The sequence below is a fragment of the Solanum lycopersicum genome, chromosome 2, assembly GCF_036512215.1.
Source record: "Solanum lycopersicum chromosome 2, SLM_r2.1".
NCBI classification, from domain to species: domain Eukaryota; kingdom Viridiplantae; phylum Streptophyta; class Magnoliopsida; order Solanales; family Solanaceae; genus Solanum; species Solanum lycopersicum.
Genome location: NC_090801.1, coordinates 67,195,606 through 67,220,656, shown reverse-complemented (window position 1 = coordinate 67,220,656; position 25,051 = coordinate 67,195,606). Strand labels below are relative to the sequence as shown.

Below are 25,051 nucleotides of genomic sequence, written 5' to 3'. Positions count from 1 at the left end.
ATTTATGGGAGCATCGTAGTTAATATTTATGTATAATTTAAAATAAAATCTTCAATTATATAACGTTTATTTAATTGTATTTCATTAATGATTTTACTTTTATTTGTATAATCCATTATTATGTATACTGTATAATATTTGCTAGCAATTTATATATTTAAAAAATTATGATACAAAATAATTTTATATTAAACGATTATAAAAGGAGAACCATAGAAAGAATTTGTTTTATGAAATAAAAAAATATAAATGAAATAAAAAATAATAATATAATAATAAAGAGAGAAAATAAATTATTTTTCGATGCAGTAGATTGGAGTTGATTACAGTAAATTTGGTTAACACCAAATTTGATGTAAAATTAGGTGTTTGGATTGGAGATGCCCTAACACCCCAGCTACACAGAACCTGCATTACCAAAAAAAAAAAAAAAGAACCAATCATTTTCTTACGAAACACGTGCAAGAAAATACTAGATAGTGAAGTATTTCCTAAAACATGATGATGTCGTGAATAGGTTTCCAATTTAATTGGAAACCTATTCAGCCTTATAATTCAAAGAGCAAACCTTTAGAAATTTACTAAAGACATGGTCATACATTAACATTCATTCAGCAGGTTGAGTTGATAAAGAAATATACTAAAAATGATGTCAAGAAAGTCATTTTTACCATTGGCAGTAATAAGAGCCCCGGTCTAGATGGATATGGAAGTGATTACTACAAAAAGGCTTGGAAAGTGGTGGGCAATGATGTTACAGAGGCAGTTTTGCAATTCTTTAGGAATGGAAAACTTTTGAAGCAAATAATGCTACAATGATCTCTTTAATTCCCAAAGTACCAGAGCGTCACAATCGGCTAGTCAGTTTAGACCCATTTCATGTTGCAATGTCCCATATAAATGTATCTCTAAAGTGTTGTCTCTGTTTGGCAGGCATGATAGAAACTCCTCAACACATATTCTCCGAATGTCAATGGATTACTGCAGTTTGACATGGTCTGGCAAACTGGACAGAGGTCCAAATGATTCAGAAGGATGCCCCAAAGTCTGAAATGGCTGAAACGAAGGAAATGGAAGCAAATACAAAAGGAAGTTTTGGCGGCAGTATTAGGGGCAATGATCTATCACACATGGAAAGCTAGGAATTGGAAGATTTTTCGAAGCATAGATGTGAGTACAAGTTGTGCAATTGTACAAATACAGAAAGAAGCGAGCTCGAATACCACTCTACAGAACACAAGGGGAGCCGCATGGTGTCAGAATCTGCTGAGAAGATTAACTAGAGAGTAAATAGTTTAGATCAACTGAATAAATTTGTTTGTATTTGGCAATACCTTATGTTTTTTTTTCCTGTAACAGTTTTGTTTGAGACCTGGATAGTCCTAAACCTCTTCTTAGAGGTGGTTGGGACCAGAGGTGCTCTTTAGGTTGTAAATTTGAAGTTTTCATGTTAGAGTAACGGTAGTAGTTCACAGTTATTACCCAAAAAAAAGAAGAAATGAAGCTAATTAACTGAAACATGCACTAGAAAAATTCAGCTCTTGTTCAGGTCAGGAAATGGCGGGAATGGTTTACCTTCTTTTGAATCCCCATTGAGTGTACTTGTACACTCTCCTTTGAGCTTGTAATTTGTTATTCCAGATGTTAACTAGTTTCATTTTCATACTTGGCCTGAAAAAAGAGACATCAGGTTATGTGAGTTACTAACTTATTTGATGGAGAGAATATCAGAAAGATACCTTACCCTTCCAACAAAGCTGATAACATGACCTACCTTTCATCAGACAATACACAGTCACCACAACTTGGGGTGAAGATTGATTACATAGATGTGGAAGCTCCGAGCAGATAGCTTCTGCAGAATGCTGCAGTCTCCTTGTCGCTGTAGTTTCTGCACGATAGAGAAGAACATTAATTAGTTGCCCACATTTTCTGTCATCATTGATTATTAATACAAACAAGCACTCAATGACAAATTACCTGGCATAAGTGGCACATCACGAACAGTCACAATATTTGTTATTTACTGCTGCTTTTCTTGAAGACTCATTTGTGGCAAAAACTTCTCCATGCTTTGGTAAAATGGATGAGCTGAATGACTTCTTCTGATCCTCTTCATCCTATAAGCTCATCTGTTTTACCTTGATTTCCCGTATCAATCCATTTACCCGAGTTCCATCCACCCTAGAGGAGAGCATAGCTCGTGGTGTCAAATAATTATTAAGGTTATCTACACCATGAGAATGTAAAAGTGACAAATCATCTCCTTCATAATAGAATTCAGAAGGACCTGAACTATAAACAACCCACGCATCAAGAGCCCCTATACTGCCCCATATCCTCTTTAGAACAAGCATACAAATCAAGATCAAATTTTGCAGGATTTGGGAACAAGCAGTCGTCTTTTCTCAAATTATTTATGGCAGGAACAACGAAATTATGTTCCATGTTTCTAAAAATATACGTGAGACCAACTTCATGTTCAACAGAAGTTTCAATCCCATTTTCAGCAATGTAAGGATTAACATCTCGAAACCAGGTCCCGATATCTGGTGACAGAAGAGACGCGGTTCTGGACTAAAATATGGCAGGACGGAATCATACATTTCAGCAGTCTGTTCAAAGAAGTCCATCCGATGATCGTATTCTTCTAGAATGTCCTGGTTAATGCAGACTTTTCTGAATCTATTTTGACTCTGCAATGCCTTGCTCTTAGTTTTGCCCCAGCAAAACTTCTCAAATCATATTTCCTTACCTGAAAGAGACCTATGATTTAAGACCTGATTAACATCCTCAGCTACTTCAAATTCAACACTAAAATCATATTATAGGTGATTTTGTTTTGTTCTGTATTTACTCTTTTCAAACTTAATATCTTCATAACTATCAAAAGATGATCCATCATGTATCAGGCTTCTGCACAAAGAACCGCTCCGCATAAATGGTTTCCTTCTCTCATGCATCACATTTGAACTGTTATCAAGTACAAGAGATTCCTTAAATGAGACATTCTCTGTTGATCTGCCAGCTACAATTATTAAAAATTCCTCCCATCTGGAAATTAACAGGCAGTCTGATCTACAACTGGAGCTAGCTACCTGAAGCACTGAATTTATTATCCAGGAAATCACCCTCCTTAGGAAAAACATTAGATGAATGGGGGTGCGCAGCGTTTCTGGATTTCCAGTTCACACCAACTGTCAATGAGCAAGAGAGAAATCAATTGACAGACTTGAACGTATGATTTGACAGAGGAATCTGGACTCAGGATCATGCTTTTCAGAAGCACATCCCCACCGAATAATCTGTGAAGATCGAATCTCACTCCTACCAGTGCACTCTTCAGTCCACCATTTCATTAGGACAGCACTTGCTTAGTCATTTTCTAGCTTGATTGTGAAGCATCGTTTAGAAAAGTCAGCTTAAGGACGGTATATATCAACATTCAAACTTCTTTTTATTTTCCTTTTTGAGATAATAATTCAAACTACTCCTCTCTTAACCTACATATGACACACAAAGTAGAAATTCTGAGCTGGGATGAGCAGCATTTCTAACAAATACATAACATGCCATTGATAGCTTCCTAATCCAGTTCATAGCAAAATGTCTGCATTATCAGACAAAGTAATCAGTGAAACAAGATCCAGTAATCCTAAAAAGTGCAACAGTTCTCAGGTTTGATCTACTCCATGGTCTGCAATCAAAAACTAAGAACTAAACGCAGTCTTCTGTTTACATGTGCTCCCACTTCCTCCGCTCGTCAAGAAAAATATGAAAATTGTCACTTCTTCAGAGCCTATTCTCGCTTTTCCTTAATCCTCCCACATTCTAATTAACAATTTCTTGTATTTATTAAAACTGTTAGAACGTTAAAGTAGCTTTATAGTGTTCAAACCAAGCAACTTCCTCTAAGATCCATGTCGTTAATATATTTCTCTCTTTATAACTTCAAAGAAGAGAAAAGATACTAACTCAGTAACTCTAAAAACTGAAAGAGGTAAGCTGATACCATTTGAAACATAGGATGCATAAAAAAGTATCCTCAAAAGCTCTCGAGTCTCTAGAATAATGCCAAAGATTAACAGTGTTAGCATATTTAATCACTGGACAGTAGTCCCCGCATTTTGTCCCACCCCACACACACACACCTCTTTTTATTTTGCTTTTTTCAGATAATAACTCAAATCACTCCTCTCTTAACCTACGTATGGTACACAAAGTAGAAATTATGAGCTGGTGATTACCAGCATTTCTAACAATTAAATAACATGGCACTGAAGTCAATATCTTCCTAATCCAGTTCATAGCAAAGAGTCTACATTATCAGACAAAGTAATCAGTGAAACAAAATCCAGTAATCCTAAAAAGTGCAACAGCTCTAAAGTTTGATCTGGTCATGGTCTGCAGTCGAAAACTTAGAAGAACTAAACGTCATCTTCTGATTACATGTGCTCCCACTTCCTCAACTCATTAAAGAAAAATATGAAAATTTTGTCACTTCCTCAGAGCCTATTCTCGCCTTTCCTTAATCGACCCATTCTATTTAATAATTTCTTGTATTTATTAGAACTGTTGTCTGTTATAACGCTAAAGCAGCTTTAAAGTATTCAAATGAAGCAGTATAAAGAAGTGTTCAAATGAAGCAGTATTTTTAATTCTCAAAAAGAAGTGTTCAAATGAAGCAAGTTCCTCTAGGATCCATGTCATTAATATATATCTCTCTTATATAACTTCAAAGAAGAGAAAAGATATCAACTCAGTAGCTCTTAACTGAAGGAGGTAAGTTGATACTTTTGAAACGAAGGATGCATAAAATAGTATCCTCGAAATTTCTTGAGTCCCTACAGTACTACCAAACATCAACAGTTTTAGCATATTTAATAGGTCAAATTAAGCACCAAGAAAGTGACGTACATGGAGATCTTATAATAAAAGCAGAAACAAAATGTAAGCACCAATATTTTGTGTTGTGTACAGCCATACCAGTTCTCCCAATTACAAGTAAAACCACAAAACAATAAATAAAGAACATCTGTAAAAAGATATTAATGTACACAAACCATCAACCGGCCTATCAGTTGAGTAATGCATGTAATCCTATAGACTAAACAACCATTCCAAGTTATGAACATCATAGTTGTCACGCAAAATAAATTATGTACAGCAGCATCATTAAAAAAAAGAGATGATGTGAGTTTTAACATTTTGCAAAAATGTTACCATATCTTTCTCCCATCAGCATGAGACACCAGATCGTTCAAAAGAAGTGATAAAGTAAAATACAAATTGAGTAGAACTTTCTGCACATCAAAATGCATTAAATCGATGTCAAAGAAACTAAACTTACCATTGTCATCCATCTATATATAGCAGGTACACCGGGTGGAAAGTTGACACTGGGTTAAAGTTCAAACTAGGAGTACACAAGTTTTAAGCATAAGAAAATAGAAAGGACAGTCCTCTAAGGAAGTAAATCTCATTGAAAAAAGAACTAAGGGTTGTGTATAAAGAAAATTATGATATACCAAAAAGGAGCATCTGAGAATATCAATTTTCATATAAAACATATGCTCTCATCGTGCAAAGTAGCAAAGAAAGTAACATAAGAATTCAATGAAGAGCCTCCTCTCTGGTCACTGCCTATTTTGCAAGCAACACACAAATTTGCAGGTGCAACTACAGTGTAAAAGATTAAAACTGCATGAAAGCACAACTTTCATCGTTACTCACATAACTATGATGTTCTTAGCAGCAGCCCACCTCTACAGATCCTCAAAACATTAACAAAATCAGAAAACACGAACCATATAATTCACCATTCTCTTACCTGGCACAATTTTCCATTTTGAAGAAACAATCGAAGTCAAAAGGTCTATACTATAGACCATGTAAAGGAAATTGGTCACTGAGGACATTTACGGAAGTTTGCCTAATTGAGTGTCTTCATTCAAAAATACTTAACTTCTTATAATTAAACTAGAATTGTGCGAATGGGGCTTCAAGAACAACTCCACAACTTTCCATATAATACCTTTGAAGGGGTAAATTAGTACATCTTGGTGGCACCAGCATCGATGCTTTTTTAAAATCATTCAAGAAAACTCGGACAGAAATTTGAGTCTGTTTTAAAGCAACTCATCAATAACCCTGGTGAAATCATTCAGAAAACCCCTGACAGAAATTCAACTCTGTTTTATAAGAACTAGTCAACAACACTTGTGCAATAATCCAAGAAAACCCCATTGACAGAAATAGTCTCGGGCATTCATCCCCTCTCTCCTTAAAGAAGTAAACACAAATTCTTGATTTTTTAAGAAAGAAAAGATTTCTTGAATTTCTTAAAAAAAAGAATGATTTCTTTAAACATGGATAAGAAAATCTTACTCTGTACCATCGAGTTACCAGATTTTTCAAGAATTCTAACATGATGGGAAGCTGACGGCGGGAAAATCGATTCGGTTTTAGGGGTTTTCATCCGGTTGCGTATGATGTTCCGGTCCTGCGACGGTGGCGAGTTTTATACTCCGGTAGGTTCCGCTTCTGCGACGGTGGCGAGTTCTATACTCCGGTAGCTTCCGGTTCTGCGACGGTGGTGAGTATAGCGTAGGAAGAAGTTCTGCAGTGGGCAGTGAGCTCTTATTTTCTCATTAGCATGATTTTATTATTATTTTAATTTTTAAATTAAAATAGAATTTACTTACGTTTTCTTAATTAAGAAAAAATAAAAATAAATCATATTTATTGCTATGTCGAAATTTGTTATAAGAGTATTATGTTCAAAATTTTGTTTTGAATTTATAACTTATGTTATATGCTATATTTATAACTTTTGTCAAATATTTAATAATTTATGACATTTTATTTATACATTATTCTTTTTATCAAACATGCATTTCACGATGTTCACGAAAACATCATAATTTTAGTTGTTACGATCAATTCAATTGAAAGATATTAATTTCAAAAATATAAAATCAATTATTTTTTTCATAATATTAGTTACAGAAAATATGTTTATTAATTAATATATTTTCAAAAAAAGAATATATATCTTAACTATTTAATTTAATGTCATTTATAAAGTTTCTTATTTGTCTAGTATAAATTTAAAATAATTAATTCTTATTTTAAAATTTATTATAATTTTGTGATTGCAAACAGAACATGTGTTATTACACTTTGACATCCAAACAGAATATGTGTAATTGTAGTGTAATGTGACAACCAAACATGTCACTGTAATTAATTACACCAATTTCAATTACCAAGTGACTTTCCAAATATAACTATATTCTCTTCTCATCGTTAATTCTCAATTTTTTGGTCTTATTCCTCCTTCATCCTTCAAATAGAATAAGAAGTAAACTTGCAAGTACTTCATTTTTCAAATGCAATAAAAGTAAACTTACAACCACTATGGATGGAAAGAACATAAATAGTTACCATAGCTGAGTTTGACTTCTGTCGCAAGAAGAAAGATGCAATATTCACAGATTTATCTAGATTACAAAATTTATAATTCGAAATTTTAATCCTAAACAACAAGATTACAAATAAATATGTTATACATATAAAATAGATTTCTCAAAAATTAAATACATCCATCTCTTATGACCATAAATCTTATTTTAAACTTTTAACATGTTCATATTACTTTGTTTCACTTAAACTAGAAAATATCCATGTTATTTTCATTTAACTGCCACAGTCAACATGACTCGTACTTAGCAAAGTAACAATACAATTATTTTAAATGTTAAAATACATTCTTAATTATCCCAAATACACCGGAAAGTAGATATAATGGCGCAAAAAAAATATCTTAATATATAAATAAACAAAATATAATTCACAAAGTACGAGATTCTAAAAATCATTAGAAATTTTGCATAATAACATTGAAGGAGGATGAGAAAAGACATAAGAATGAAAAGATTAGCCTTAAATTCAAATAAATAATAGACCAAAACTTCCATAACTTTAGTTGCTCCATACGATTACTAATTATCAATTAACATCTCATTTAATTATCAATGAGATTGTACTGTAAAAGAAAATTTCCAAGTCACAAGAATTTCTATACAAATAAGATTTTTGTGTAATAAAATTGAATTAACACCAAACATAATAGCATCCATAATTATTAGGAAGTGAAAAATAAACTATAGAAATTTGAAAGTTGTATGCTAACATTACCAGATAAATAGAGGTGCCTGCTCATTTCATTTTGGATTTTCAAACAACTATTTCCACATAGAAACTAATCTAAGCGATGTGTTGACGAAATACCAATCAAAAACTTAATTCTATAAAAAGATGAACATAGTAGATATGTGAGTAATCTAATTGATACACAGATCTGTATTCAAGATTAAGTGAGTCTATATCTTTTCATAATTAACAATAGACATTTATTAAAACTCAAAAGATATGTAATTGCAATGTAAACTCCATAAAAGCACACATATATAGAATCTCTACAATAAACTACTAAAATAACTACATATGGGCAATAAATCAGAGTTAATTAAAACAATAAAGTAACATTAAAAAGGGGAAGTTTAGTCAGAGAACATGACACGACATTTAAGCAACAACATAAGCAAGATTCCACATGAGGAATTTAATTCAATGGAGTGAAATATGAGTGCTTGTAAGTTTCAATGGACTAACCTGTTTGAAGAAATTTTAATAGTTCCACATTAATTAGACTAAGACTATCTCCAATCCAACACCAAATTTTACACTAAATTCTATATTTAGTGTGAAATTTGGTGTTTAAGCTCTAACCCACACCAATTTTCACACCAAATAACTTTTTGAATATTATAATATTATTTTATTATACAAATTTTTAATTAAACATTATATAAATCGTATGTTTTAATTAATCTCTTGTATATTTAATCATTTCTAATGGAATATTCCATTAATGATTTCACTTTTATCCGTATTATCCATTACTATGTATACCGTATAATATTTGCTAGCAATTTATATTATTTAAAAAATTATAATAAAAAATAATTTTATATTAAACGATTATAAAAGAAAATAATATGAATCATAGGAAGAATTTGTTTTATGAAATAAGAAAAAATAAATGAAATAAAAAATAATAATACAATAATAAAGAGAAAAAAAAGATTATTTTTCGGTGTAGTGGATTGAAGTTGATTATAGTAAATTTGGTGTTAGGTGTCTGGGTTGGAGATATCCGAACACCCCAGCTACACAGAACCTTCATTACAAAAAAAAAAAAAAACAATATCATTTTCTTATGAAACACGTGCAAGAGAATATTGTTAGATAGTGAAGTATCTAACAATATTCCCGAATTCAAATTCCATCCCATGTGTAAGGAGCAAAGGGTGACTCACTTAATATTTGCGGATGACCTGATGATTTTCTGCAAAGGGGATATAAGGTCCATTCAAAGAGTCAGGAAAGCTTTGGAGCACTTTAGTGATACCACTAGATTAGTGCTAATGTGGAGAAATCCAATATCTTTCTAGCTGGGATTATTGATGAGTTAAAGGAGGAGATACTGGACATGACAGGGATTCTCTTTAGGTACTCTACCTATTAGGTATCTTGGGCTTCCATTATCCTCAAAGAAATGGGGTAAGATGGTGTGTCACCAAATTGTGGAGAAGATTACTGAGGTAAATAATGCTTATGCTAGGAAGCTCTCTTGTGCAGGAAGATTACGAATAGTTAATGGTGTCTTCTTTTCAATATTTAACTTTCAGGGTGGAGTCTTCATTTTACCTCAAAGTGTGCTCAAGGCCGTGGATAGAAAATGCAAAGATTTTTTATGGGGAAGTAGTACTGATCAGAGAAAGGCACATTTGGTTGCCTGGGACAAGGTGTGCCTCCCAATGAAATTTGGAGGACAAAATGTTAAAGGGTGCAGAAATTGGAATGAAGCTTCAGTTGGGAAGTTATTAAGGCAGGTTTCAGAGAAGCAAGACATTCTCGTGGTAAAATGGGTACATGGAGTGTATTTAAAGCAACATGGAAATATTTGGAATCACATACCACCGACAGATTGTAGCTGGTACTGGAGAAAGTTGACCTCTCTGAAAACTAAGATGACAGATTGGTACCAAAATGACAAATACAAGTTGACAAAATGTGGCACTTATTCAGTCACAAGGAGCTATAATGCACTGATAGGGGCTCAAACCAGCCTTTGGGAAGCCAATCTTATATGGACAAAAATTATGCAGCCGAAACATAGATTTATTGTTTGGTTAGCAAACCAGAACAGACTGCTCACCAAGTCTAGAATGATGAGATTGAACATTCATGTGAAGGATGCAAAGTGTTGTCTCTGTTTGGCAGGCATGATAGAAACTCCTCAACACCTATTCTCCGAATGTCAATGGAAGTACTGCAGTTTGACATGGTCTGGCAAACTAGATAAAGGTCCAAATGATTCAGAAGGATTCCCCACAGTCTGAAATGGCTGAAATAAAGGAAATGGAAGCAAATACAAAAGGAAGTTTTGGCGGCAGTATGAGGGGCAATGATCTATTACACATGGAAAGATAGGAATTGGAAGATTTTTCGAAGCATAGATGTGAGTACAAGTTGTGCAATTGTACAGATACAGAAAGAAGCGAGCTCGAATACCACTCTACAGAACACAAGGGGAGCCGCATGGTGTCAGAATCTGCTGAGAAGATTAACTAGAGTAAATAGTTTGGATCAACTGAATAAATTTGTTTGTATTTGGTAATAGCTTATGGTTTTCTTTCCTGGAACAATTTTGTTTGAGGCCTAGATATTCCTAAACCTCTTCTTAGAGGTGGTTGGGACTAGAGGTGCTCTTTAGGTTGTAAATTTGAAGTTTTTGTGTTGGAGTAATGGTAGTAGTTCACAGTTATTACCCAAAAAAAAGAAGAAATGAAGCTCATTAACTGAAACATGCACTAGAAAAATTCAGCTCTTATTCAGGTCAGGAAATGGCGGGAATGGTTTACCTTCTTTTGAATCCCCATTGTGTGTACTTGTACACTCCCCTTTGAGCTTGTAATTTGTTATTCCAGATGTTAGCTAGTTTCATTTTCATACTTGGCCTGAAGAAAGAGACATCAGGTTATGTGAGTTACTAACTTATTTGATGGAGAGAATATCAGAAAGATACCTTACCCTTCCAACAAAGCTGATAACATGACCTACCTTTCATCAGACAATACACAGTCACCACAACTTGGGGTGAAGATTGATTACGTTGATGTGGAAGCTCCGAGCAGATAGCTTCTGCAGAATGCTGCAGTCTCCTTACCTAGGTAGTTTCTGCACGATAGAGAAGAACATTAATTAGTTGCCCACATTTTCTGTCATCATTGATCATTAATACAAACAAGCACTCAATGACAAATTACCTGGCATAAGTGGCACATCACGAACAGTCACAATATTTGTTATTTACTGCTGCTTTTCTTGAAGACTCATTTGTGGAAAAAAACTTTCCATGCTTTGGTAAAATGGATGCGCTGAATGACTTCTTCTGATCATCTTCATCCTATTAAATCAAAGAGAAAACGTCAAACATTTTCCTTTGACTTAAAATCAGCAACAGACCGTTGGCCATTGTATCAGTTAGATGTGAAAAATGCCTTCTTGCATGGGGACTCGCACGAGGAGGTCCTTACCCGTGAAGGTAGTTTACTTGCTTACTTGTTAAAGTAAGGCAGAAAGAGTACCTGTTGTTAACAAAACGGAGTCTCAAAAGCTCTTAAGCTCATCTGTTTTACCTTGATTTCCCGTATCAATCCATTTACCCGAGTTCCATCCACCCTAGAGGAGAGCATAGCTCGTGGTGTCAAATAATTATTAAGGTTATCTACACCATGAGAATGTAAAAGTGACAAATCATCTCTTTCATAATAGATTTCAGAAGGACCTGACCTGAACTATAAACATCCCACGCATCAAGTGCCCCTATACTACCCCATATCCTCTTTAGAACTAGCATACAAATCAAGATCAAATTTTGCAGGATTTGGGAACAAGCAGTCGTCTTTTCTCATATTATTTATGGCAGGAACAAAGAAATTATGTTCCATGTTTCTAAAAATATACGTGAGACCAACTTCATGTTTAACAGAAGTTCCAATCCCATTTTCAGCAATGTAAGGATTAACATCTCGAAACCAGGTCCCAATATCTGGTGACAGAAGAGACGCAATTCTGGACTAAAATATGGCAGGACGGAATCATACATTTCAGCAGTCTGTTCAAAGAAGTCCATCCGATGATCGTATTCTTCTAGAATGTCCTTGGTTAATGCAGACTTTTCTGAATCTATTTTGACCTCTGCAATGCCTTACTCTTAGTTTTGCCCCAGCAAAACTTCTCAAATTATATTTCCTTACCTCACAGAGACCTATGATTTAAGACCTGATTAACATCCTCAGCTACTTCAAATTCAACACTAAAATCATATTATAGGTGATTTTGTTTTGTTCTGTATTTACTCTTTTCAAACTTAATATCTTCATAACTATCAAAAGATGATCCATCATGTATCAGGCTTCTGCACAAAGAACCGCTCCGCATAAATGGTTTCCTTCTCTCATGCATCACATTTGAACTGTTATCAAGTACAAGAAATTCCTTAAATGAGACATTCTCTGTTGATCTGCCAGCTACAATTATTAAAAATTCCTCCCATCTGGAAATTAACAGGCAGTCTGATCTACAACTGGAGCTAGCTACCTGAAGCACTGAATTTATTATCCAGGAAATCACCCTCCTTAGGAAAAACATTAGATGAATGGGGGTGCGCAGCGTTTCTGGATTTCCAGTTCACACCAACTGTCAATGAGCAAGAGAGAAATCAATTGACAGACTTGAACGTATGATTTGACAGAGAAATCTGGACTCAGGATCATGCTTTTCAGAAGCACATCCCCACCGAATAATCTGTGAAGATCGAATCTCACTCCTACCAGTGCACTCTTCAGTCCACCATTTCATTAGGACAGCACTTGATTAGTCTTTCTCTAGCTTGATTGTGAAGCATCGTTTGGAAAAGTCAGCTTAAGGATGGTATATATCAACATTCAAACTTCTTTTTATTTTCCTTTTTGAGATAATAATTCAAACTACTCCTCTCTTAACCTACATATGGCACACAAAGTAGAAATTCTGAGCTGGGATGAGCAGCATTTCTAACAAATAAATAACATGCCATTGATAGCTTCCTAATCCAGTTCATAGCAAAATGTCTGCATTATCAGACAAAGTAATCAGTGAAACAAGATCCAGTAATCCTAAAAAGCGCAACAGTTCTCAGGTTTGATCTACTCCATGGTCTGCAATCAAAAACTAAGAACTAAACGCAGTCTTCTGTTTACATGTGCTCCCACTTCCTCCGCTCGTCAAGAAAAATATGAAAATTGTCACTTCTTCCGAGCCTATTCTCGCTTTTCCTTAATCCTCACATTCTAATTAACAATTTCTTGTATTTATTAAAACTGTTAGAACGTTAAAGTAGCTTTAAAGTGTTCAAACGAAGCAACTTCCTCTAAGATCCATGTCATTAATATATTTCTCTTTTTTATTACTTCGAAGAAGAGAAAAGATACTGACTCAGTAACTCTAAAAACTGAAAGAGGTAAGCTGATACCATTTGAAACATAGGATGCATAAAAAAGTATCCTCAAAAGCTCTTGAGTCTCTAGAATAATGCCAAAGATTAACAGTGTTAGCATATTTAATAGGTCAAAGCTGTGTTTTCCAACCTACACAGCTGTTTAGTGAAAATCAACCTAAAATTTTTGGTAGGGCTCATTTCTGAATAACATGGAGAATGGATGGCCCAAATTGACCTACAATTTTGCAACTCCTGAGAATATGAGCCACTCCTTTACTCTGATCCCACTCAAAAATCAATATACAGTTGAATGTCACTATCTCCTAAAGATACCAAGGCTCCCAGAAGATTGATGTATGTAGCAAATATCTAATATATGAAAATTGATGCAAATTTGAACGAAAAGACTGCGAAATCCATTTAAAGGGAAGCAGAAACGATTGGGTAAGCCAAAACCAGGCGTCTAAGTTCAAACAGGAAGACTTGTCAGTCTTGGAAGCAGCAAACACATTGTAATGAGAAATACAACACCACAGTCAGTAAAACAAATATGTATGACATGTCCTAGTTAACGTTGATCTGTTTGGTGTTGCAACCAAAAGAAGCTAGAAACAAGGTTATGTTTTGCATTGTTCTCCCATAATCAATGGGAGAGAGTATTTTGTTCACCGGGAGCAGATGAGACGCAAGAGCCTTATACCTGTTTGAACTTAGACTACACAAATTATAGAATAACAAACATAAGAAGAACAGTCCTATAAGTAAGTAAAATCTCATGGAAAAAGGAATAAGAGTTAAGATATAAGAATATTGTTTTGAGAAGAAAATTATGATACTAGATTGAGCATCATCCTAAAGAAAAGAACAATAGTATCAATTTTCATATAAAGCATATGCCCCCATCATCAAAAGAAGTTAACAAAGGAACATAAAGAATTTCATCGAAGAGCTCACCGGTCACTGCCTTTTGTGCAATAATAGAAGTGTCTTTTCATTTTATTTGGATTTTCAAGCAACTTTTTCCACATAGAAACTAATCCAAGCATGTGCTCACGAAATACCAACCAAAGATTTGCTTCTATAATAAAGAGATAAGCTAGAGGAACATAGTAGATGTGTGAGTACTATAATTGATACATCATACAAATCTCTATTCAAGAATAAGTGAGATTACATCTTTTTGCAATTAACAGTAGTACGTTTATGAAAAGAAATGTTATTGCAATGTAAACTCCGTAAAAAAAACCAATGTATGGAATCGCTATACTAAGCTACTAAAATAGCTACAGATGGCAGTAAATCAGAAAGTATTCCAGCACCTGATTCATGATCCAGCGTGGTTTCCGCTCCTTCCATTGGATGTTAGAGAATGCTGAGGATTCCATAGAGAACATGCTATGTCAACCAACTTCATCCATTTCACTTAAAAGTTATAAAAAAAAATATCCCCACATAAACCACTCTCAAATACATACTCTTCTTTCTTGTTGAAGAAAAAAAGAAATTCATATATCATTTAACTACAAGATACCTTGCATCTAGAACACAAAGATGGAATGACAACACATATTAACACTTCATAATTGACACACTTCAAAGCATGCAGCATACATTTAGAGTAAGTCACATTGCAAAAATATTTATAACAACAGTACTATTTATTTTAATAAATATAAGAAATAACAAGAGAGTGATCCAAATATTAATTATCATGATTCTTGACAATCATGAAAAAAGTAAAAACATTTAATACAATGCGAAAAATCAAATTAATTTTCTTTTTTTGGTCAAAGAAGAAATATTAATCTCCAGAGCCACCTCCGCCCCTCCCATAGTCATTTCTCTACCTACAATCCCTTCCAAAATGCCCTTCTTCCCCATATTTGTAGCAGCCCCCTCCTTCTTTCGCAAGGGAATGTAGCCAGGGAGGCGGTGGAGGAATAGCGGGATGCTACAAATGCGGCGAAGAGGGACATTTTACAAGGGAATATAGCCAGGAAAATGGCTATTGCGGCGGCAGGTGGCTCTGAAAGATTAATTTTTTCCTCTTTGACCAAAAAAAGAAAGTTAATTCCATTTTTGGCATTATATTAATTGTTTTTTACTTTTTTCAAGATTGTCTTGAATCGTGATAATTAGTATTTGGTTCACTCCCTTGTTATTGTTTATGTTGTCATTGCTTATATTTATTAGGATAAGTAGTACTTTTGTTTTGAATATTTTGGCAATATGAGTTACTCTAAATCTATAGTAGATTTGAAATATTATGATCAATTATAAAATGCTAATGTGTGTTGCCATTCCATATCTTGTAGTTAAATGATCTATGAATTTCTTTTTTCTTCAAGAACAAAGAATAGTTTTTATTTGTGAGTGGCTTATGTGGGGATGCGGTTTTTTTGTAAAAAAGTGAAACTAATGGGAAATTTGGCCAATTAGTATAATAAATGAATTCATGAGGGAAGGTAGATTCATTTCAACAGAGAAGAATATAATGATTATGAATGCAATATAGTGATTTAAATATGGAATAAACATAGAAGGAACAACATTATTTCTTGAACCTCAACATTCATCACTAAAAAAAACTAATATTTATCTAAAAAACTGAGAAAGGTAAGACCATGATTGTTTCTTTTTTCTTTTTCTAGAAAGAAACTACCAAATCCTTTTAGCTCCAAATGAAAAGCATAGTAACTGTTAGCTTTTAATAGCATCCAAGCTTAAAAACTTCTAAAAAAAATTGAATATAAACAAAGAAACATACATATATCAACTGTCAATATCATCGAAAAACACCTTGTTCATATGTTTTATCTTTATAAATACATTTTGTAAGTATTACTTTAATTTGAATGAATGAATTTATATTTTTGGTCTGAACATTAGTAGGAACTTCCAATTACGTTATCAGAATTAGAAAATTACCAATCACCTTTTCAAAATAACCAAATAGTCGAACTCTAAGTTAGAAAAGTCTGTTTTCAAAGTTGTAAACAAATGTCACCTAAGTAGTTTATCTTAACTTGGCGACAAACAGATTCCACATAGAAATAATTTCATAGAGTGGCGTGAAGTACAAACAACTACACGTGTGTCTTCATCTTTGAAATAGTTGATGATGTAAGGGGAAATTGAAATGGAAAACAAATACAAGTAATGAATAACAAAAGTTTGTCTAATGATGACATTTGAAGGGCAAAAAGGTATAAAAGCAGCATCTTACCGAATCTCATTGGGAGCCTTCGGTTTCATCCCCTCCGGTTCTTGTTGATGTATAATCAAAAAAAAAAAATGAGAGGTGTAGAATAAACTAAAGTAAGGCATTAATTAGGGAAGGAGGTAATGTTAAACCGGGGGAGTAAATTCAAAGAATATGACACAACATTTAAGCAAGAAAGACAAATTAAACCAAGGAGTGAAATATGAGAGCTTGTGAGTGTCAATGGACTAACATGTCGAAGAAATTCTTACAGGTCCACATAAGTTGGACTAACGCCCAAAATACACGGAACCACCTGTATTATCAAAAAAAAACAAATATCATTTTCTTTTGAAACATTTGCAAGAGAATCTATTTAGATAGTGGAGTATTTCCTAAAACATGAATAATGTCATGAATAGTTTTCCAAATTAAGTTGGAATTTATTCAAGCTTCAAGGCCTTATAACTCAAAGAGAGAGAACCTCTAGCATCGTTTTGTAACTGATGGTATTACAACAAAAAAGCTCTTCTGATAGAAGTCACAATTCGTAATTCACTTTTTATAATTAACCCAATTAAAACATAAAATGGACATAAAAAGACAATGCGCACAAGTGACACTGGAAAGGCTTAAACCCTAAAAGATCCTTCTTGCTTTTTAACATGGACCACATAACTAATATAAACTCTGATATTGATACCTCAAAATGGAATAACTAGCCAGAGAAGAAGTGTTTGTCATGCTTTGTTTTCCACATTTAGACAGACATATATCCTTCAGAAAGAGGAATATTTGAAGAGAATAAGCTATAAAGTGTCGTAAAAGGTTTGAGAACAGCTCCCTCTTATTCTAAGAATTCATCCACTTCCCCTTACTCCATAGGGCCTTCTCTAATAGGGAAAAGCCTTCCATTTCCGTCAAATGACCCAGCCTCCCCTGGCTCTTCCACCGTCCACGCTCCCTTTCCTCCCTATGGTATGCTCCCCCGGCGCAGGCCTACCACGCTTCGCAACAGAGGTGGGCAATCTCTCTCAGCCCTTGTGTATTTATAACTCAGTGTAGCTTTATTCCCAATAATTCCTAATCCCAATTCTTATTTCCTGTTAGTTAAAGTGACTTCCTAAATCCTGTATTAACAACTAGCAAAATGAATGATGTTCCAATCAAATTACTGTTTTCATTATCATAGCATTTCCCTATATTGTATACACTGAGTAGCAGTACTTGCATAAAAACTGTCAATCTATTCCAGTATACAATTTTTCATTTATGTGTGTGGAAGAGAGAAAGAGAGTTGCTGCCACCAAAGGCTAGAGTTAGATTAGTACATGCATTTATTTGTTGAATCTGTTTAGATGCATTGTGCTCCAGATCAAATTCTCCTTCAATATGATGATCGCAAAATAGATATCTGCAGTGCCAAATTATTGTTTGGTAGGTAGAAAGAAGAACAAATTTATGTATACTCACACGAGAGCTTTTAGACACTAGGATACGGATGATCTTAGTCGTTCTGCAAAGCGCTCTAGGTTGATTTCATGACGATGCTATTCATGCCATGCCTTGGAGGAACCACTACTCAATGAACCTAACTTAGCAATCTGCTCAAGCAGAGCACCCAAGTTGACAAGAGAAAAAGTAGTTGGTTCTCCCGTTAAGCACACAAACAAAGGAAAATATACTGCAGTCATTAATTATATGGAATTCCTCTCTTAAGCATACCTTCAAATGATGTTCCAAACCAGATATTTCCTGAAATGCAATTTTCCACTCATTTTAAACATAATGAAGTCTGCCTCAACTCCTCAACAATGAAAGAACATGCTGAAGGTAACAACGCATCTCCAAGCATAATTGCACCTACGAAAATAAACAATAAATAAATAGAATGGTAACATCACCAATCCATCAATTATGCTGCACCCCAAAATTAGTAGCCGTGTTATATTTATCCTCATTCCTTTGAATCTTTTCCACTCCATCCATATCAGGGTCATTGTTCCAACACAAATGAAAACAAAGACAAAGGAATAAAGAAAAATATCTCAAAATAATTTTTGGTGCAACTTCTGAAATTTTGTCCGAGAAATAAGAAACTTTTTGAGTTTTTGTTGGTGCGAATTCTGAAATTGTAAGTAAAAAATGTCAGGCATAACAATTCTATTACAAGATCAGATGGAATTTGAAAGAGTTTATGCGGCCCAGGAAGCATGTAACGAGACATGGTAATCTATAATGCTTTCATGATTAATAAGAATGTAGTTTAAGATAATCTTGAAAAATTGGGTGAAAGAAATGAAGCTAATTAACTGAAACATGCACTAGAAAAATTTCAGCTCTTATTCAGGACAGGAACAAATGGCAGGAATGGCCTAATGGTTTACCTTCTATTGACTCCCCATCGTGTGTACTTGTACACTCTCCTTGAGCTTGTAATTTGTTGTTCCAGATGTTAACTAGTTTCATTTTCACACTTGGCCTGCAGAGAGAAACATCAGGCCGTGTGAGTTACTAACATAATTGATTCCTTATCAGAAAGAGACCTAACCCTTCCAAGAAAGTTGATAACACGACCTAACTTTCATCATAGAATACACCATCACCACGACTTTGGGTGGAAGATTGATTATATTGATGTGGAAGCTCCGAGCAGATAGCCTCTGCAGACTGCTGCAGTCTCCTTACATATGTAGTTTCAGCACGACGGAGAAGAACATTAATTAGTTGGGCACATTTTCTGCATCATTGATTATTAATACAAACAAGCACTCAAGGACAAATTACCTGGCATGAGCGGCACATCATGAACAGTCATAATATTTGTTAGTTACTGCTACCATTCTTGAAGACTCATTCGTGGCAAAGAACTTCATGCTTTTGTAAAATGAATGACCTGAATGACTTATTCTGATCTTCTTCCTTATAAGCTCGGGGTTGGCCTTTTAAGGCTTATTTCACTTCTTTTTTTCTTTTTCTCTTATTGCTAATTGGAACTCCGGCTCCGGTAACCCATCTGTTTTACCTCGATTTCCAGCATCAATCCATTTACCCGAGTTCCTATCCACCCTAGAGAAGAGCATAGCTCGCGTGTCAAATAATTTTTAAGGTTTTCTTCACCATGAGAATGTATATGTGACAAATCATCTCCATCATAATAGAATGCAGAAGGAACTGAACTATAAACATCCCAAGCATCAACTTCCCCTATAATGCTCATATCCTCTTTAGAACAAGCATAAAATCGAGATTTCTTTTTGCAGCATGTGGCAACAAGCAGTCGTCTCATCTCATATTATTTATGGCAGGAACCAAGAAATTATGTTCCATGTTTCCACAAGTATACGTGATACAACGTTCATGTTCAACAGAAGTTCCGATCCCATTTTCAGCAATGTCAGGATTAACATGTTGAAACCTGGTCATGAGCAAAGAATCTGATGGCAGAGGAGACACAGTTCTGGACTAAAATATGGCAGGATGGAATCATACATTTCAGCAGTCTGTTCAAAGAAGTCCATCCGATGATCGTATTCTTCTAGAATGTCCTTGGTTAATGCAGACTTTTCTGAAACTATTTTGACCTCTGCAATGCCTTGCTTTGAGTTCTGTACCAGGAGAACTTCTCAAATATATTTCCTTGCCTCCAGGAGAACTTCTTAAATATATTTCAAATTCAACACTATAATCATATTCAAGGCGATTCTGTTTAGTTCTGTATTTACGTTTTCCAAACTTAATATCTTCATCACTATCAAAAGATGATTCATCATGTATCAGGTTTCTTTGCAAAGAACCGCTCAGCATAAATGGTTTCCTTTTCTCATGCATCACATTTGAGCTGTTATAAAGTTCAAGAGTCCCCTTAAATGAGGCATTCTCTGTTGATCTGCCAGCTACAATTACTCAAGATTCCTCTCATCCGGAATCTAACAGGCAGTCTGATTTGTAACTGGAGCTAGCTGAAGCACTGAATTCGTTATCCAGGAAACCATCCTCCGTAGGTAAAACATTAGATGAAGGGGGGTGCGCACAGTTTCTGGATTTGCAGTTCACACTGACGGTGCAATGAGCAAGAGAGCAATCAATTGACTGACTTGAACTTTTGATCTGACAGAGAAATCTGGACTCAGGATCTTGCTTTTCAGAAGTACTTACCCACAGAATAATCCGTGAAGATCGAATCTAACTCCTGACAGTGCACTCTCCGGTCAATTTCTTTGGCTGAAGGAATGAAGTTCAAGTGTCACTTTGCAACTCTGGGTCCTGCACCTCTTTTTCCTGATCTCATAATTCACAGGTATATCTGAAAAGTGGAGCAGGGAATGGGATAGTAATAGATGAGAAGGATACTTCAACTTTATCAGGCTTTCCAAAAGTAGCTCAAGAGAAAATGAAGTCATAGAACTAACAGGCAGTCTGATTTATAACTGGAGCTAGCTGAAGCGCTGAATTTGTTATACGGGCAATCATCCTCCATAGGTAAAACATTAGATTAAAGGGGTGTGCAGAGTTTCTGGATTTCCAGTTCACACCGATTGTGCAATCGAGCAAGAGAGCAATCATTTGAGTATTGACTGACTTGAACTTTTGATCTGACAGAGGAATCTGGACTCAGGATCATGCTTTACAGAAGCACTTCCCCACAGAATAATTTGTGAAGATCGAATTGCACTCCTGACAGTGCATTCTACAGTCAATTTCTTGGCTGCAGGAAGGAAGTTCAAGTGTCGCTTAGCAACTCTGGATCCTGCACCTCTTTTTCCTGATATCATAATTCACAGGTATAATATATCTGAAAAATGGTGCAGGGATGGGATAGCAATAGATGAGAAGGATACTTCAACAACTATATTCTTATCTAGGTTTTCCAAAAGTAGCTTACGAAAAAAGAAAGTCATAGAACTACACAATGGCATAACACTGAATGTTTTGCACATATTCTGGCAATTCGATTGCACATCTAACATGGAACAAAAATGAACAAGAGACATGTTCTAATAGACAAACAAGAACCCCCCCCCCCCACACACACACACACACCTCTTTTTATTTTGCTTTTTTCAGATAATAACTCAAATCACTCCTCTCTTAACCTACATATGGTACACAAAGTAGAAACTATGAGCTGGTGATGACCAGCATTTCTAACAATTAAATAACATGGCATTGAAGTCAATATCTTCTTAATCCAGTTCATAGCAAAGAGTCTACATTATCAGACAAAGTAATCAATGAAACAAAATCCAGTAATCCTAAAAAGTGCAACAGCTCTAAAGTTTGATCTAGTCATGGTCTGCAGTCGAAAACTAAGAAGAACTAAACGTCATCTTCTGTTTACGTGTGCTCCCACTTCCTCCACTCATTAAAGAAAAATATGAAAATTGTGTCACTTCCTCAAAGCCTATTCTCGCTTTTCCTTAATCGTCCCATTCTAATTAATAATTTCTTGTATTTCTTAGAACTGTTGTCTGTTATAACATTAAAGCAGCTTTAAAGTATTCAAATGAAGCAGTATTTTTAATTCTCAAAAAGAAGTGTTCAAATGAAGCAGTATTTTTAATTTTCAAAAAGAAGTGTTCAAATGAAGCAAGTTCCTCTAGGATCCATGTCATTAATATATCTCTCCCTTTTATTACTTCAAAGAAGAGAAAAGATATCAACTCAGTAACTCTTAACTGAAGGAGGTAAGTTGATACTTTTGAAACGAAGGATGCATAAAATAGTAACCTCGAAATTTCTTGAGTCCCTACAATACTACCAAAAATCAACAGTTTTAGCATATTAAATGGTCAAATTAAGCACCAGGAAAGTGATGTACATGGAGATCTTACAATAAAAGCAGAAACAAAATGTAAGCATCAATATTTTGTGTTGTGTACAGCCATACCAGTTCTCCCAATTACAAGTAAAACCACAAAACAATAAATAAAAGAACATCTGTAAAAAGATACTAATGTACACAAACCATCAACCAGCCTATTAGTTGAGTAATGCATGTAATCCTATAGACTAAACAACCATTCCAAGTTATGAACATCATAGTTGACACGCAAAATAAATTATGTACAGCAGCATCATTAAAAAAAAGAGATGGTGTGAGTCCAACATTTTGCAAAAACGTTACCATATCTTTCTCCCATCAGCATGAGACACCAGATCGTTCAAAAGAAGTGATAAAGTAAAATACAAATTGAGTAGAACTTTCTGCACATCAAAATGCATTAAATCAATGTCAAAGAAACTAAAACTTACCATTGTCATCCATCTATATATAGCAGGTACACCGGGTGGAAAGTTGAAACTGGGTTAAAGTTCAAACTAGGAGTACACAAGTTATAAGCATAAGAAAATAGAAAGGACAGTCCTCTAAGGAAGTAAATCTCATTGAAAAAAGAACTAAGGGTTGTGAATAAAGAAAATTATGATATACCAAAAAGGAGCGTCTGAGAATATCAATTTTCATACAAAACATATGCTCTCATCGTGCAAAGTAGCAAAGGAAGTAACATAAGAATTCAAAAGAAGAGCCTCCTCTCTGGTCACTGCCTATTTTGCAAGCAACACACAAATTTGCAGGTGCAACTATAGTGTAAAAGATTAAAACTGCATGAAAGCACAACTTTCATCGTTACTCACATAACTATGATGTTCTTAGCAGCAGCCCACCTCTACAGATCCTCAAAACATTAACAAAATCAGAAAACACGAACCATATAATTCACCATTCTCTTACCTGGCACAATTTTCCATTTTTAAGAAACAATCAAAGTCGAAAGGTCTACAGGCCATTTAAAGGAAATTGGTCACTGAGGGCATTTACGGAAGTTTGCCGAATTGAGTGTCTTCATTCAAAAATACTTAACTTCTTATAATTAAACTAGAATCGTGCGAGTGGGGCTTCAAGAACGACTCCACAACTTTTCATTCAATACCTTCGAAGGGGTAAATTAGTACATCTTGGTGGCACCAGCATCGAGTCTGTTTTATAGCAACTCATCAATAACCCAGGTGAAATCATTCAGGAAACCCCTGACAGAAATTCAAGTCTGTTTTATAAGAACTAGTCAACAACACTTGTGCAATAATCCAAGAAAACCCCTTTGACAGAAATAGTCTCGGGCATTCATCCCCTCTCTCCTTAAAGAAGTGAAAACAAATTCTTATTTTTCAAGAAAGAAAAGATTTATTGAGTTTCTCAAAATAAAGAATGATTTCTTTGATTATTTTAAATATGGATAAGAAAATCTTACAGTACCATCGAGTTACCAGATTTTTCAAGAATTCTAACATGATGGGAAGCTGACGGCGGGAAAATTGATTCGGTTTTAGGGGTTTCATCCGGTTGCGTATGAAGTTCCGGTCCTGCGACGGTGGCGAGTTCTATACTCCGGTAGCTTCCGCTTCTGCGACGGTGGTGAGTTTAGCGTATGAAGAAGTTCTGCAGTGAGCAGTGAGCTCTTATTTATAGCATTTGAATACGCGGAGAAAAATAAACGCGTTAATAATAATATATTTATTTTATTTTATTTTATTTTAGTACTAGTTTATTTATTTTTCAAATTTTTTAATTAAAAAATTATATTTCATTGATTATAACAATAACAATTAAAAAATAACTATTCCATTTATAATATGAAAATTGTTATCACATACTAACTTAAATTATTTAAATTTCAAGTTTGTTCAGTGATAGTAAGTCTATTTTAACAAAAACTTAGGACATGTTTGGAAGGATATATTGGTATCTAGATTTGGTGTAATTAAATTGTCTTGTCCTGTTTGGAAGGATATTTAATTACTTGGTTAGCGATAATTGGCAGGGGGTGATTATACTCTATAATTCAACCGCAGAGGCGGTGATTGTCAATATTACATGGTGTAATTACCACCTGATTACTTTTTAATTTTTTTATTTTAATTTTCTTTGCTTCTATTATTTTAATTTTTATTATTATTATTATTATTCTAAAAATTTGTAAAAGTTTATTTATTATTTTATATTATTATGTATATTTTATTTTCTTCTTATTTTCAACTTTACTTTACGTGTATTTATGTAATTCTTTTCGTATTATCTATTTCTATCTGCCATGTTTATATTCTCATTAGTATGATTTTATTAGTATTTTAGTTTTTAATTAAAACAGAATTTATAGACTTACGTTTTCTTAATTAAGAAAAATAAGAATAAATCATATTTATTGCTATGTTGAAATTTGTTATAAGAGTATTAT

At 34.3% G+C, this 25,051-nt stretch overlaps 1 protein-coding gene across 13 annotated transcripts; it reads right to left on the bottom strand.

The window, feature by feature from the left end:
• Window positions 1-250: 250 nt before the first annotated feature.
• Window positions 251-24,262, bottom strand: LOC101258322 (uncharacterized). 13 transcript variants are annotated; one of them, XM_069294583.1, is made up of 19 exons: window positions 24,084-24,262; window positions 23,750-23,846; window positions 21,227-21,579; window positions 20,973-21,120; window positions 19,602-20,871; window positions 19,392-19,497; window positions 19,202-19,296; window positions 18,540-18,677; window positions 18,146-18,418; window positions 17,068-17,130; window positions 16,839-16,878; window positions 14,932-15,007; window positions 11,397-11,536; window positions 11,191-11,307; window positions 10,992-11,087; window positions 1,981-3,610; window positions 1,775-1,891; window positions 1,576-1,671; window positions 251-408 (listed from the first exon to the last, which is right to left on the bottom strand). In XM_069294583.1, exons 5-8 carry the CDS (start codon window positions 19,630-19,632, stop codon window positions 18,589-18,591), a joined length of 321 nt encoding a protein of 106 aa, XP_069150684.1. In that variant the 5' UTR covers window positions 19,633-20,871; window positions 20,973-21,120; window positions 21,227-21,579; window positions 23,750-23,846; window positions 24,084-24,262; the 3' UTR covers window positions 251-408; window positions 1,576-1,671; window positions 1,775-1,891; window positions 1,981-3,610; window positions 10,992-11,087; window positions 11,191-11,307; window positions 11,397-11,536; window positions 14,932-15,007; window positions 16,839-16,878; window positions 17,068-17,130; window positions 18,146-18,418; window positions 18,540-18,588. The 13 variants fall into 13 exon arrangements, 12 of the variants coding, with proteins under 12 accessions (XP_069150684.1, XP_069150683.1, XP_069150688.1 ...); XM_069294582.1 differs by having other exon boundaries at window positions 14,932-14,984; XM_069294587.1 differs by lacking the exons at window positions 20,973-21,120; window positions 21,227-21,579; window positions 23,750-23,846; window positions 24,084-24,262 and adding an exon at window positions 6,406-6,619 and having other exon boundaries at window positions 1,981-2,184; window positions 14,932-14,984; window positions 16,839-18,418; window positions 19,602-19,965.
• Window positions 24,263-25,051: the final 789 nt, after the last annotated feature.